This window comes from Taeniopygia guttata, chromosome 3 (genome assembly GCF_048771995.1).
Source record: "Taeniopygia guttata chromosome 3, bTaeGut7.mat, whole genome shotgun sequence".
In the NCBI taxonomy this organism is placed as follows: Eukaryota; Metazoa; Chordata; class Aves; order Passeriformes; family Estrildidae; genus Taeniopygia; species Taeniopygia guttata.
In genome coordinates this window covers 113,554,166-113,566,057 of record NC_133027.1, presented here as the reverse complement: position 1 = coordinate 113,566,057, position 11,892 = coordinate 113,554,166, and the positions used below count along the sequence as shown (strand labels likewise).

General features: G+C 48.5%; 1 protein-coding gene across 1 annotated transcript in view; it reads left to right on the top strand.

The window, feature by feature from the left end:
* The first annotated feature begins 1,928 nt into the window (after positions 1 to 1,928).
* Positions 1,929 to 11,892, top strand: part of SLC1A4 (solute carrier family 1 member 4) — a 32,812-nt gene continuing 22,848 nt past the window's right edge. Inside the window, exons 1-2 of the mRNA XM_030269265.4 lie at positions 1,929 to 2,614; positions 11,188 to 11,230. Of these exons, the coding sequence (XP_030125125.1) occupies positions 2,091 to 2,614; positions 11,188 to 11,230 (567 nt within the window). The 5' untranslated portion in view covers positions 1,929 to 2,090. The remainder of the gene's footprint in view (positions 2,615 to 11,187; positions 11,231 to 11,892) is intronic.

Below are 11,892 nucleotides of genomic sequence, written 5' to 3'. Positions count from 1 at the left end.
AATTCATACCCAATTTTAAAAGATCTACGTAATTTTTGTTCCTTTTGAGGTTTGTGGAATTGCATGTCTTTAAAAGTGTTTGCAGACACTTGTTTTCCTGTTTAGTCTCTGTTTCCTATATCTGCTGATCTGATGGGACATTGATTTACAGACTTCCACAAACCAAGTGTTACACAAAGGGAAAGTTATCAGGGAAAAAAACCCCAGAATCAATAAGAATGTGCTGGTATCGTCAGTCTAATTTCAGTGCAAGAGGGAATCAAGAATTTTCATCAAGCTCTAAAGTGGATGCTGGTGGACACAACTGCTTGTCAGTGGTGTTGTTGCCTATTTACACACAGACAATTCCTAGGAGCTCCAGGCACAGTAAAACGATCTTCAGGTCTATCCATGAGATCAGAAAGCAGAAAAGCCTTATTAAATTGGGATTATTGTTGCATCACATCCTGTCAGCCTCTTTAATTAGTGCAGTGTACTCCGAAAGCAGATGCGTGGCTGGCTGTTTTCACAGCGTGTTTTCTGCTAGGCTGTGCTTTGCTGATGTCAAGGGAATGAGCTGAAATGGAGCCCCTGAGAGAGTCCAAACACCAGCTGGAGCTCCTGGAAGTGCCCTTCTGAGCAAACATGACATCAGTGCACTCAGGACACTCTCGTGGGTTTGAAAACCCCAAGTGCCCTTTATCAGCCCCATGTATCATCACAGACACTGTCTGCTCCTCAGACAACCAACTAGTGTGGTGAGACACGGGATTCCTCAAGGAAGGGTGCTCAGAGTCCCTGTGTCCACGTCACCCTGCCCCGGATGAACCCACGGACCTGCTGAATGGCTTTGACTGTGCAGACAGGGACACAGACACAACCTGTCCCGGTGCAGAGGATGGATCCTGCCTCCGTGAGAAGTTCCTGGAGAGGAGAGGGGGACACTGAGGGCACATGTGAGCCCCACTGATGGGGACAATGTGTGAGTTGTGAAAACATTGAGGGGGGTCTCTGAACGGAGCACTGATGGGGATGTATGCAAACCATGGGGACACCGAGGGGGACACACGGGCACGTGAGGGATGTGACTGAACCATGAGAACATGGGCGGGGACATATGTGAGCTGTAGGGACACTGAGGGACCATGTGTGAACTATGGGGATACTGTGGGGGTGTGTACGAACCATGATGGTACTGAGGGGAGACAATGAGGGGACATGGACACGAAAAGAGGGCACACGTGTGAGCCCTGGGACACTGAGGGGACGTGATTGAGAGGACACGTGTGAACTGTGGGGACACTACGGCAGGGTATACGAACAATGGGGATACTGAGGGAGGACAATGGAGGGAGAAGAGTGACCCACACGGACATGAAGGTGGACGCTGTGGGGACACTTGTTAGCTCTGTGGCACCGACGGGGATGTGTGCAAACCGTGGGGACACTGAGGGGGACACTTGGTGAGCCACGGACACACTGAGGGGATGTGACTGAACCACAAGAGCATGGAGGGGGACATATGTGAGCTGTAGGGACACTGAGGGGCCATGTGTGAACTATGGGGACACTGAGGGGGTGTGTACAAATCATGATGGTATTGAGGGGGGACAATGAGGGGACATGGACGTGAAAAGAGGGCATACGTGTGAGCCCTGGGACACTGAGGGGACATGATTGAGAGGACATGGGGACACCACGGCGGTGTGTGCGAACAATGGGGATACTGAGGGAGGACAACGGAGGGACAAGTGTGACCCACACGGACACGAAGGTGGACGCTGTGGGGACACTTGTTAGCTCTGTGACACCGACAGTGATGTGTGCAAACTGTGGGGACACACGCGTGATCTCGGGGACACAGAGGAGGCCCTGAGCACCCTCAGGGGCCTCACGGCGGGCGCGGGGGCAGCGCGGCCCTGAGGCGGCCATGGCGCGCAGCCAGCCCGGGCCGGGCGGGCGCGGGGCGGGCCGGGGGCTCCGCGCTCCCTCCCCCGGGCGGAGCCGCCGCCGCTCCTGCTCCCGTGCCCGGCCGGGGCGGGCCCGCCGCTCAGTCCGTGCCCAGAGCGCCGCGCGGTAGCGGCACACGCGGAGCCGCGGTTCGGCGCAGCATGGAGGCGGCGGCAGCGGGTGAGGGCAAGGCGGGCCACGGGCGGAACGGCCATGCGGAGGGCCCGGCGGCGGAGCAGCGGCGGGGCGGCGGGGCCCGGCTGCGGGGCTGCCGCGCGTTCCTGCGGCGCAACGCGCTGGTGCTGCTGACGGTGTCGGGGGTGGTGGCCGGCGTGGCGCTGGGCGCCGCGGTGCGCGGCGCGGCGCTGGGCCCGGCGCAGGTCTCCTACCTGGCCTTCCCCGGGGAGCTGCTGCTGCGGATGCTGCGCATGGTGATCCTGCCGCTCGTGGTCTGCAGCCTGGTGTCGGGCGCCGCCAGCCTGGACACCCGCTCGCTCGGCCGCCTGGGTGGCATCGCGGTCGCCTATTTCCTCGGCACCACGCTGCTCGCCTCCGGCCTCGCCGTCGCCCTCGGCTTCATCATCCGCCCCGGTGCCGGTGCCTCCGCGCTCAACACCCAGCTGGGGCTGCCGGGCGCGCTGCCCAAGAGCAAGGAGACGGTGGACTCCTTCTTGGACCTCATCAGGTGAGGCCGCCCTGCTGCCCTCCTTCCCCCGCCCTCCCGCCGCCGGAGGATGATGACAGACCCGGCAGTGTTGCACGCTGCAGCCGCGGAGCCCTCCTCCTCCTTCTCAGCCTCCTTCATCTTCTCATCTTCCTGCACCTTCCCATCGTTTTTCACCTTTTCAACCTCCTTCTTTATCTCTTTCATTTTACCATCCTCACGCTAATCCTGGCTTCTCCAGAAGCACGGCTCTCTGCCCAAGTACCCGCAGCCCGGTCAGTGTAGTGCTTGGTGCTCTGCTTCTCCCCGCTTTGTTTTTAATTTTGGCTGGCTGCGAGGATGAGTCGAGGCTTGCTCAGAGTTCTGGGTGCCTAGGCCCGTGTTTGGTTCTGCCTGGAGGGAGAGCGGCTCCTGGGTGCCGGCTGCAGGGCAGGCTTTCCCTGGCACCTTCCCCTGCCCTGCTGCCTGTCGTTGCCTGTCTCCTGCAGGCAGGGCAGGGCTGGGCAGCTCTTCTCATCCCTCACACACACCTTTTTCTTTAATTCTCCAACACTTTAGCCAGTATCCTCACCCAAATGCCTGCCTGCCTCTTAGGCTGCCCTGCCATAGATGTGGGCATGGAAAGGCAGCCCTGTAATTCCATGGAGGGCATACCCTAAGCGTCGTCCAGTGTGAGGATGCTCTGTAGGTTCGTGAGCTCCCCTTCTTACCTCTGCATCTTTCAAAGACAAGACTTGCATTCCCCAAATCTGTCTGGAAACAAGGTTTCCACTTCTAATCAGATTTAATGTTTTAGTGTATCTTTACTCCTTGCAAAGTTGCAAGCTTCAACTTTTTTGTTTTTCTCAAAGCCCATGTCTTGTTGAGATCTGTCTGGCTTTTAAAATAAGATAGGAGCACACAGACAAACGAGGCAGGCATCCAGATGGTGCTTTGAGTGTTGGGCTTCCAACTGCATTTCCTTGTGCTTTGCACCCAGGTACAAACACAAGAATAAGGGAGGTGACCTGTGTGTGTCACAGCCAATTGGCTGGAAAGTTGAGCTTAGTGGATATCCTGGTAATTACAAAACTGAGTGGGTTTTTGGTTTTTTTTGATTGCTTGCTTTGCTTTTATGAGTCCAGTTTTTCAGCTGAGATACGTTTTTGCTCTGTCTAGACAAGTGGATGTAGAAACAAAGATAAAAGACTTTCTTAAGAAAAAAAAAAAAAAAACAACCCCAAACCCAGAACTGTATTTATAAATTCAGGTTAATTTCTTTTCTCCCCCTCAGACAAGCATGTTCTCTTTGGATAGAAAGTAAGTCTGGTTTGTTCCGTTGGCAGACATGTACTCAGTGTCCTCAGCTCACCTCTCTCTCTCTCAAGAACCAACAATTTAGGACCAGCAGTTCCTGACAGCATGTTAAGAAGGAATAGCAGGACAACGAGAGTAGGTAGTCTGGCTGTGGTGGTGATATGTTGTTTAGGGAAGGGAGGTGAAGGAAAATTGCCAAAAAAAAAAAAAAGGAGTAGGCACACCTGGGAGAGCTGTAGTGGTGGCTGCCCCAGTGCATCCTGGCGTGGCTGCTGTACCTGGTGTTACATCCCTGTGTCACCTGGCAGCATGGAGTAGGATAGAGTTGAGGAACAGGCCAGGGGTGTTCCAGTGAGCTTCAGGCTGTGGGTAAGATCTACAGTTCAGAGCAGACAGCTGTTCCTTGGTCTGGTCTGTAAATGCAGGTGTGGAGTTGATCCTCCAAGGGGTTATGATGGCGATGGGATTGAGTCCCTAATTCCAAAGTAGGACTCATAATGATGAGACTTGGGTGGGTTGCAGAGGAATTTCCTTCTAGAAGATGGGGGGACAGGAACTTTCCCCCAGTGCATGGATGTGGGGCTGTGAATATATCTTCTCTGGAACCCCAGGGAAGGGCTGTTGCAGCCACACTGTTGGGCTGTCAAGTTGTTACAGCAGTGACAGTGAAATCCAGTCCAGAAAAGTTGTGTTTGGACATAGCCATCACTAAAACGTTCAGTCTTAGCACAAATCCCTGAGAGACTGAGGGATGGAGAGAATATGTGATTTTCAGGAAATAAGATCTCTCTCTCTCTTCTGTGTAATATTATTCTTTCAACTGTTCTTGAAAATGTAGGTGTTTTGGTTTGAGCACTGAACTTGGTCCCTGCTGTGATGAAACTTAGTAAATTAATCTTGAGATAACAAAGCCTTGATTCTATAGGACCTGGAGGGTCAAAATGATTGCTTTTTGTGTGGGTGGGTCTTGCAGCATCCTCTTCTTTGCTTCTTTTATCTCATTTAGCCATGAAAATTTCTATTAAATGCAAGAAAACTTTTCAGTTGTGGCACAAGACTGACTGCGTCCTTCAAGGCTTCCCTGCTGTGTGGTTTCAGAGGAGAGGTAAAAATGAGTTGCAAATGGGTAAACTGAGTCTCCCATCAGCGCTGAAAACCAATGTGAAACATGACCCCTGGAAGAAACAGCAAAGAGGAAATCACAGCTGTGTGTCACTATTTGGTTCTGCAAGTCACTTCTGCCTTTGGGAAGTCTTTTAATTAATGATTCAAGATGTTGCTCTTCATTGTTGCCATGATGTCTGGAGGCCACCTTAGTTCTTGGTTTTCCTTTTCCAAGTCTAAAGCTTCCCCACAAATGCGCATCCAGGCATGGAGAAACAACCTCTGGAAAAAAGATTTATCTTGGGTTTTGGTATCAAGTGAATGATGACTCACCAGTGAACCCAAAGGCTGTCTCTGTTTTGTTTTGTTTTGTCCATTGACCGTAATCTCCAGGTCTGATTTGTCTGGCTGGAGGTGCTGGAGCACCCTCCTGGTTTCCCTTCTGGCAAGTGTAGAGGCAAGCAAGCCTTGAGCATGTCTAGTCAGGGCTTAGGCACACTGTCCTCTGCCCCAGGACGTGGGGTGGGGACAGCAGAGCTGTCATCAGGTGCTTTTGTGCCCCAAAGCAGGGATGCTGATGAGATGCTCATCTCATCTCAGGTGTGTCGTGTGGACAGCTCCTTGGAGATTCCTGAAGAGGAGCATGGCCAAAGGCAGTGATCATGGGAGGGGATCCAGCAAAAGTTCACAGCTGCTTCCACAAGGCTGATTGCTTTAAAAAAGGCACCCAGAAAGTGGGGTGTTCCCTGAACTCAAGGCAGCATCTTAGAATTCCTTAAGTCTGTCAGCAGAAGATGAGGGAAGTGGAGAGAAATTTTAGAATTTCTGGGGTTTTCCCTTACTCATTTGGTGGAGAAGATACAGCAACAGAGAATAAAGAGAGCTTGTGAGCTTGATTGTGAAGTGGTTGGCAGCTGGAAGAAGGGGCTGGCTGGGATGTGGTGGGCTCTGGGGCTCAGCCCCCACTTGAGAAGGTGACACTGTAGAGAGGCAGCTTGGCTGTGCTTGTGCCCTGCATGTAACCAGGGAGAGGGAGTCCAAGGATGGGAGTCCAACCACCTGCTCACACAGCCCATCTGCAGCTTGTTGGAAAGCAGTTGAAACAGCAGGATCAAGTGTTTTGCAAGAATCTATTGATCTGTTAACACTTGTGATGGGCAATTGTCAGGACTGAATGTTTCAATAAGGTCAGAGTTTTGTTCTAGCTCTGATTTGTATTTGCTGATTCAACAAAATTGAACAGTTTCACAGGAACCTATTGATCCTGTCAAAATTTCCATCAGGGTGATTGTAGCATTTCTTTTTTCGGTGAGGTCAATGTTTTGCTGTCATTTTATACAAAGGTCTTAAGTAGAGAATCTCAGTCATCAAAAAAGGAACATTTCAACATAATATTTTACAATTTCTTTTAGTGGAAAAAAGGATCTGAGACAGACTTTCTTTGCCCAATTTTGGGATGAAAACATGTTTTGCAACTGTGAAATTGGCATTGGGGAAACAAATTCTGTTTTTAATCCAACCCTGGTTGTAACAGTCTGGGAAGGGAAGGAGGTAATCCCTTTTTTTTAATAGGAAGAATGCACAGAGGTCCACATGTCTGCCCCAAGCAGTGAGGTCTGGGTTTCCCAGTTTACCAGGCAAGTCTGCAAAAACAGTTTAAATTTTATTGCTTCTCAATGCCCTTTCTGTCTCTCTGCCAGGTGTTACAAGCTGAGCTGCCAAAGGGAGCACCCACAGCAAGCTCATGCCTTTGCTCCAAGTGTCTTCAGAGCTGTAGGGAAGACAGACATGAGCACAGGGAGAAGCATCAGCTGTGTTTTGCAGGTGGCCAGAGTGGGCCATTTAGGCAGTGACCCTCTCCTGGCACCAGTTGCTCCAGTAGCACTTGTTCTTGTAGCCTTGGTCTTCCCAGTAAGTCACCCAAAACCAGCAGCCATGAAGGCCCTCTCTGAAATCCCAATGCAGAAAGACAGTAAAATGGGACTGTTAGAAGAGGAGGGGGAGATGCCACCTTGGAGTTCATCAATAGAATAAAAAGTGTTCAGGCAACGGCTGCAGTTACACCAGGAGACAGGATGACCTCTGGGTTTGAAGCTGATGGTTAGTTCTTTAAGTTTGATTTGTGTCTTCTGAGTCTGGAATGAGTTCTGTAGGAAGAGCTCACTGTTTTCATTCATGTGCTTGTACTCTCTGGCAGGGTTTTTTTAGTAATCCCCTGAACATTTCTGCTCCTTTCATTTGTTGCCTTTTACAACTGACTCCCCCCCAGTTATGTTTTATTTTGCAAGCATCAAAAATACAGACTGGGCCATTAAGACAAAAAAGTGTCAAATATCTGCTATAAGTAAACACATTTTCTAGTTTCTCTGTGTTAAAAACAAATGCACACACTCACAAATACGAGTATGTACAGGGCATGTGTTGTGCATCCACATATCAAAAAGCAGATGAGGAAAATTGCTGTGTGATATTGAATGAAAATCTTGGGACAGAAAAAAACCAGAGGCACTGGAGGAATTTGAACAGGGCTCTGGCATTTTGCCACAGATGGCAATAAAGTTGCTGCAAGTGAACTTGTACCATTGAAAAAACCCTTGAAAACTGGAGGTACCCAACACAGAATATTTTTTTTGTAGTCTTCCTCAAAAAAGTATGTTTTTCAACAGCAAGGTTTTTGGCCTCAGAAGTGGAACCTTTTTGTAAGAAGCAATGCAAGAGGAATGCATAGTATTTTAGGGTTTCATTCCATTTGCCTGGATTTCCCTTCACGCTTTTGCTGCCAGAACAAAGTTGTTTGCAGAGCTGTAGCAAACGAATCATTTAGAAACAGTTGTTAATAATAATCCCCTACACATACAGTGGAGGAGTTCCTGTGTAATCCTCATCCTGCTGGTGGAAAGATACAGGCCTATAAAGAAGAGAGCAATTTGACCATAATATCAAAGTGGAGAAGGAGGAGAGTTACAGCCCCTCTTTTCTCCCTTTGCCAGCTCCACATTCCCTTAGTTGTCTGGGATTCCCAAGAGAAACTAAGATTTCTATTACAGCAGAAATACGGTGGGATCTTCCTGGGGATTAATGGCCCGTTTTTGACTGGTAGGAGCAGCTTTTCACAGGAAGAAAGGTGCATTTTTCCAGCTGTGCATAGGGAGATGGTGTGATGAGCACAGTATTCAAGCAGGAAATACACACTTAACACCTGCCCTTGGTGCTGCTCCTTTCTTGTTCCTCTTTTAAGAGGCTCTGAGAAGGGTGATTTCTCACCCTGTGTGTAGTGCAGTTACATGGAGGTTTCCTGGCTCAGCTCAGCTGTTGCTTCAGCCCCAGGACACAGCTGTCCCCCTCGGCAGCTGTCAGATGGATTTCTGATACAGCTTTTTTTGGGGCTGTCTGCACAACTTGCAGCAGGCAGAGAGAGGCTTTCCTTGCCTGGTGCTTGGTGAGTAAAGCCTCTCTGTGCCACCTGCTTCACTTTTATGGCACAAAGGAGTTGGGGTCTGTGTGTGTGTGGGGTGAGATGAGTGAGATGAGGGGAGCAGGTGGGGTACAGGCAGCACACCTGTCCCTGCCATGGTGTGTTTTTGGCCTGTTTGTGCCACGTGCAGTGAGTTTTGTCTCCCTGCATTTGGGGCCAAGGCTGTCTGGTCCCACACTGCTGAGCTGGGCTCCTTATCACCCAGAGCCAGGGTTTGGCCAGCGCCGTGTTGTTGTGATAATGCACATCTGCTTCAGAGTGTTCTCTATCACAGGGCATGGGGGCATCAGAAACAGTCAACAATCCAGCATATACCAGGGTGATTTCCCTCAAAAAACCTTCTAAACCTTTGCTCCTCACAGAAAAAACAAGTGGCAGACACCCAAATTTCATTTGCATGCCCAATTACCCAGCTCATCAGCTTTCCTGTTTGTTGGTTCACCCTCACAGGAGGGATGTCTACACTTCCCAATGCAGCTCCTCTGCTCACAGGCACAGAGCTGTGTCTGTTTCTGTGATGGGTGAGCTTCACCTTAGCAGGCGTGAGGAGCAAACCCTGGAGGCACAAGTCCATGATGGGCCCAGGCAGGTCACCAGCCAGCTTTTCTCTCTCCCCCAAAGCACGCAGCATCTTGCCCCGTTTTTCAGGCACTGTGGTGGTGTTCTTACACAAATCCATCCAAAGGTAAGAACTTGTGATCTGACCCACCTGTAATTAAAGCTGAATTTAGTTCACATGCTGACTGATCTTAGGTGAGCAATAAGTGTAGTCTGTGCAGACCTCGTGCCTCCAAGATAAGCCCTTTGTTTGTAGATTGCTTTTTATGACCCGACACATTTTGTTCTTAAGCTTTGGGATTTGAAACAGAGGAACAAAACATTATTTTATGTGGTTTTGGTATTTTGCAGTCAGGTGTACTTAGAAGTTGGATTGAACAGAACATATAACTCCTTATGAGCTGCTTAAGATCAAAATTTTTTACTTGGCAAATTGTCAAGTCCTGTGACGGGTGCTGGAGGAATGAAATGTCTGCTCTAGGTTATTTTTTAGCACTATTCACACTTGAAGTAAGAACCTGCCCCTTGCCTTGCTGTAACAGGGTTGCTGGCATCACTTAACTATGTGCTTTAAGTATATGCTTGGAGATAAGTTAATATTCAGTTACTGAGGCCCATGCCTGGCATACTGTGCAAATTATGGAGGGTTTGGTTTCCTGGCCACATTTAAACATTGGCGAACCATGTTGTTTAGGCTTTAGCATTGCTTCCTTTGGTTTTGTTTTCATCAGGATGGAAAAGCTGATTTAAAGGAAAAAAAATAATTGATTTCTGGTTGGTTTTCAGTCTTTTTTAATCTCTTAGCTTCTTCAAAGTCCAGTCAGTTCTTTTTTTAAGAAAAGTAATCATCCTGCTATGAAAAGCTGAAAAGAAATAGCCTTCTTTTCCCAACAGCATGAGCCCATTTGTATATGTGATATTTTACTCCTGATAAAAGCAAGTTTGCTTTTACTTTACTCAAGGTTTTCATCCACCAGAGAGTTCCAGCTGTGCAAGAACTGATGCACCGTTTACTGTTCCATTGATCTTATTTGACCAATTCTTGAGTGTCTTTGCTGAGTGAGAGCTTGCTCTCCTGCTTTCACACAGACAGCTGTATTGTCAACTTTTGAGGAGAAAAAGTTGCTGTTTCTTTCATGCTTGGTGGAATGTAGACTCCAGAAGACAAATTATTCTTGCAACAATCCTCTTAATACACTTGTAGGGCATCAGGGGGAGAGAGAGGCAGAGGTATTTTCCAACAGAGAGGTGTTTGATGAAGTTGTTGTCAAGGCTGTGGGAAAACTCCCTGTGTGGCAGAACAGAGCCATGCAACCAAAGAGGGCAAAGTCCTTATTTGGGCCACATTTTAATCTCCCTTTTGCTTTCAGAGATTTGACTATGCTGCTCCTTTTCTTGCTCTGGTTTGGATTTGCATGTTCCATACCATTTGTGGAATGACCACAGCCTGGTTTAATGTTTGCCAGAAAGAGTGGATGGTCAGAAAGAGTGTACAGCACTTTGCATGCTGTCCTCTCTGTGCTAACCTGGTGCTAGAGTGGCATTTCTGTGTGAAGGCACTGCTGGATTCAGATGTTCTGTAGGAGCTGCCTGTGCTTTCCATCTGTGTTGTCCAAGCCCTTGCAGAGAAGTCTGCCCTGTGATGCTATTCTGCTCTGCCTTGGTGATCAGGGAAGCTGGCCTTGCTGTGCTGAAGAGTTAAGCCAGTCTCATAAGTGGATTTTGCTGATAGGATTGTCCTTTATGTTGATGCTGTGAGTGAAGTGTAACCACATGAGCAATGTTAAAAACCTGCCTGACACTGGAGGCCATAAGCTGGTGCTGCAGCTGGTGTGGCTGAACCATTTTCGTAGCCACTGGGCAGTGGGTGTGGATAACCAGCATTGTGTGTGATTGCCTCTGGTGGCCCTGCCCAAAAGGTGAGGTGTGGCAGCAAGCATGTGCCATCTCTTTGGTGTGAGCCCAGGAAGATGGCATCCACACTTCTGGACACACAGCAAGCTCCATGCTGCCCGAGAATCTTCTGTGCTACACACTTCACCCGTGCCAATGTGCTTGCCTTTGAAAAAGGCATTCTGTTTCTGACAGAGTGAGATACACTGGTGCATTAATTTAACAAGTTCTCCATGACATATTTCATTTTCTTGTTTGTCTTTTACAGAAACCTGTTTCCTGCAAATCTTGTTGCTGCAGCTTTCGAAACGGTAAGATCTGTGTGGATTTTGGAGATGAGCTACAGTGCACAGGCTCTTTTATTGGAAGAGGACTAGAAAGATGGTGTAGAAAATACCAGAGGTTAATTTATTACAGAAGGTAGAGTTTTTAAAAGTACATGATATAGTCAGACATACAACTTCCATGGCAAATTATTTGAAAAATATTCCTCAAACAAAAGCATATTCAAAGGCCATCTTTTCTACCTTCACCAGAAACATTATTTAAACTTTGGGTGCCATGGTGGGCAGCAGTGGCAATCCTGTGCCAGGCTGCTTGCCATTTTGCAGGAGAATCCTAGCTTAGAATCCTTTGGCTATGTAGTTTAGAGCTGGGCTCAAAACAGACAAGGCTGAAGACCTTTAGGCTCCTGTGTGTAAGCATTACCTGTTGCCTGATGGTTTTATTCAGTATTTTTCATTGTTTCCCTTGCTGGATTCATTACTCAGCCTGGTTTCTCTTCCAACAGAGACTGTGTGGTGGGATGATAACTGGCACCAGAACATACTGTGGTTTAAACTGGTGGATAGGAGCTGTAGGGCTCCAAAAAGATTTTCATTAAGTTCACAATGCCATTTTTATATGTCAGGATAGAGAGTGTTGAGAACACTGTCATGGGGAAGAGTGATTCTTTATGATACAGGAGCAAAAT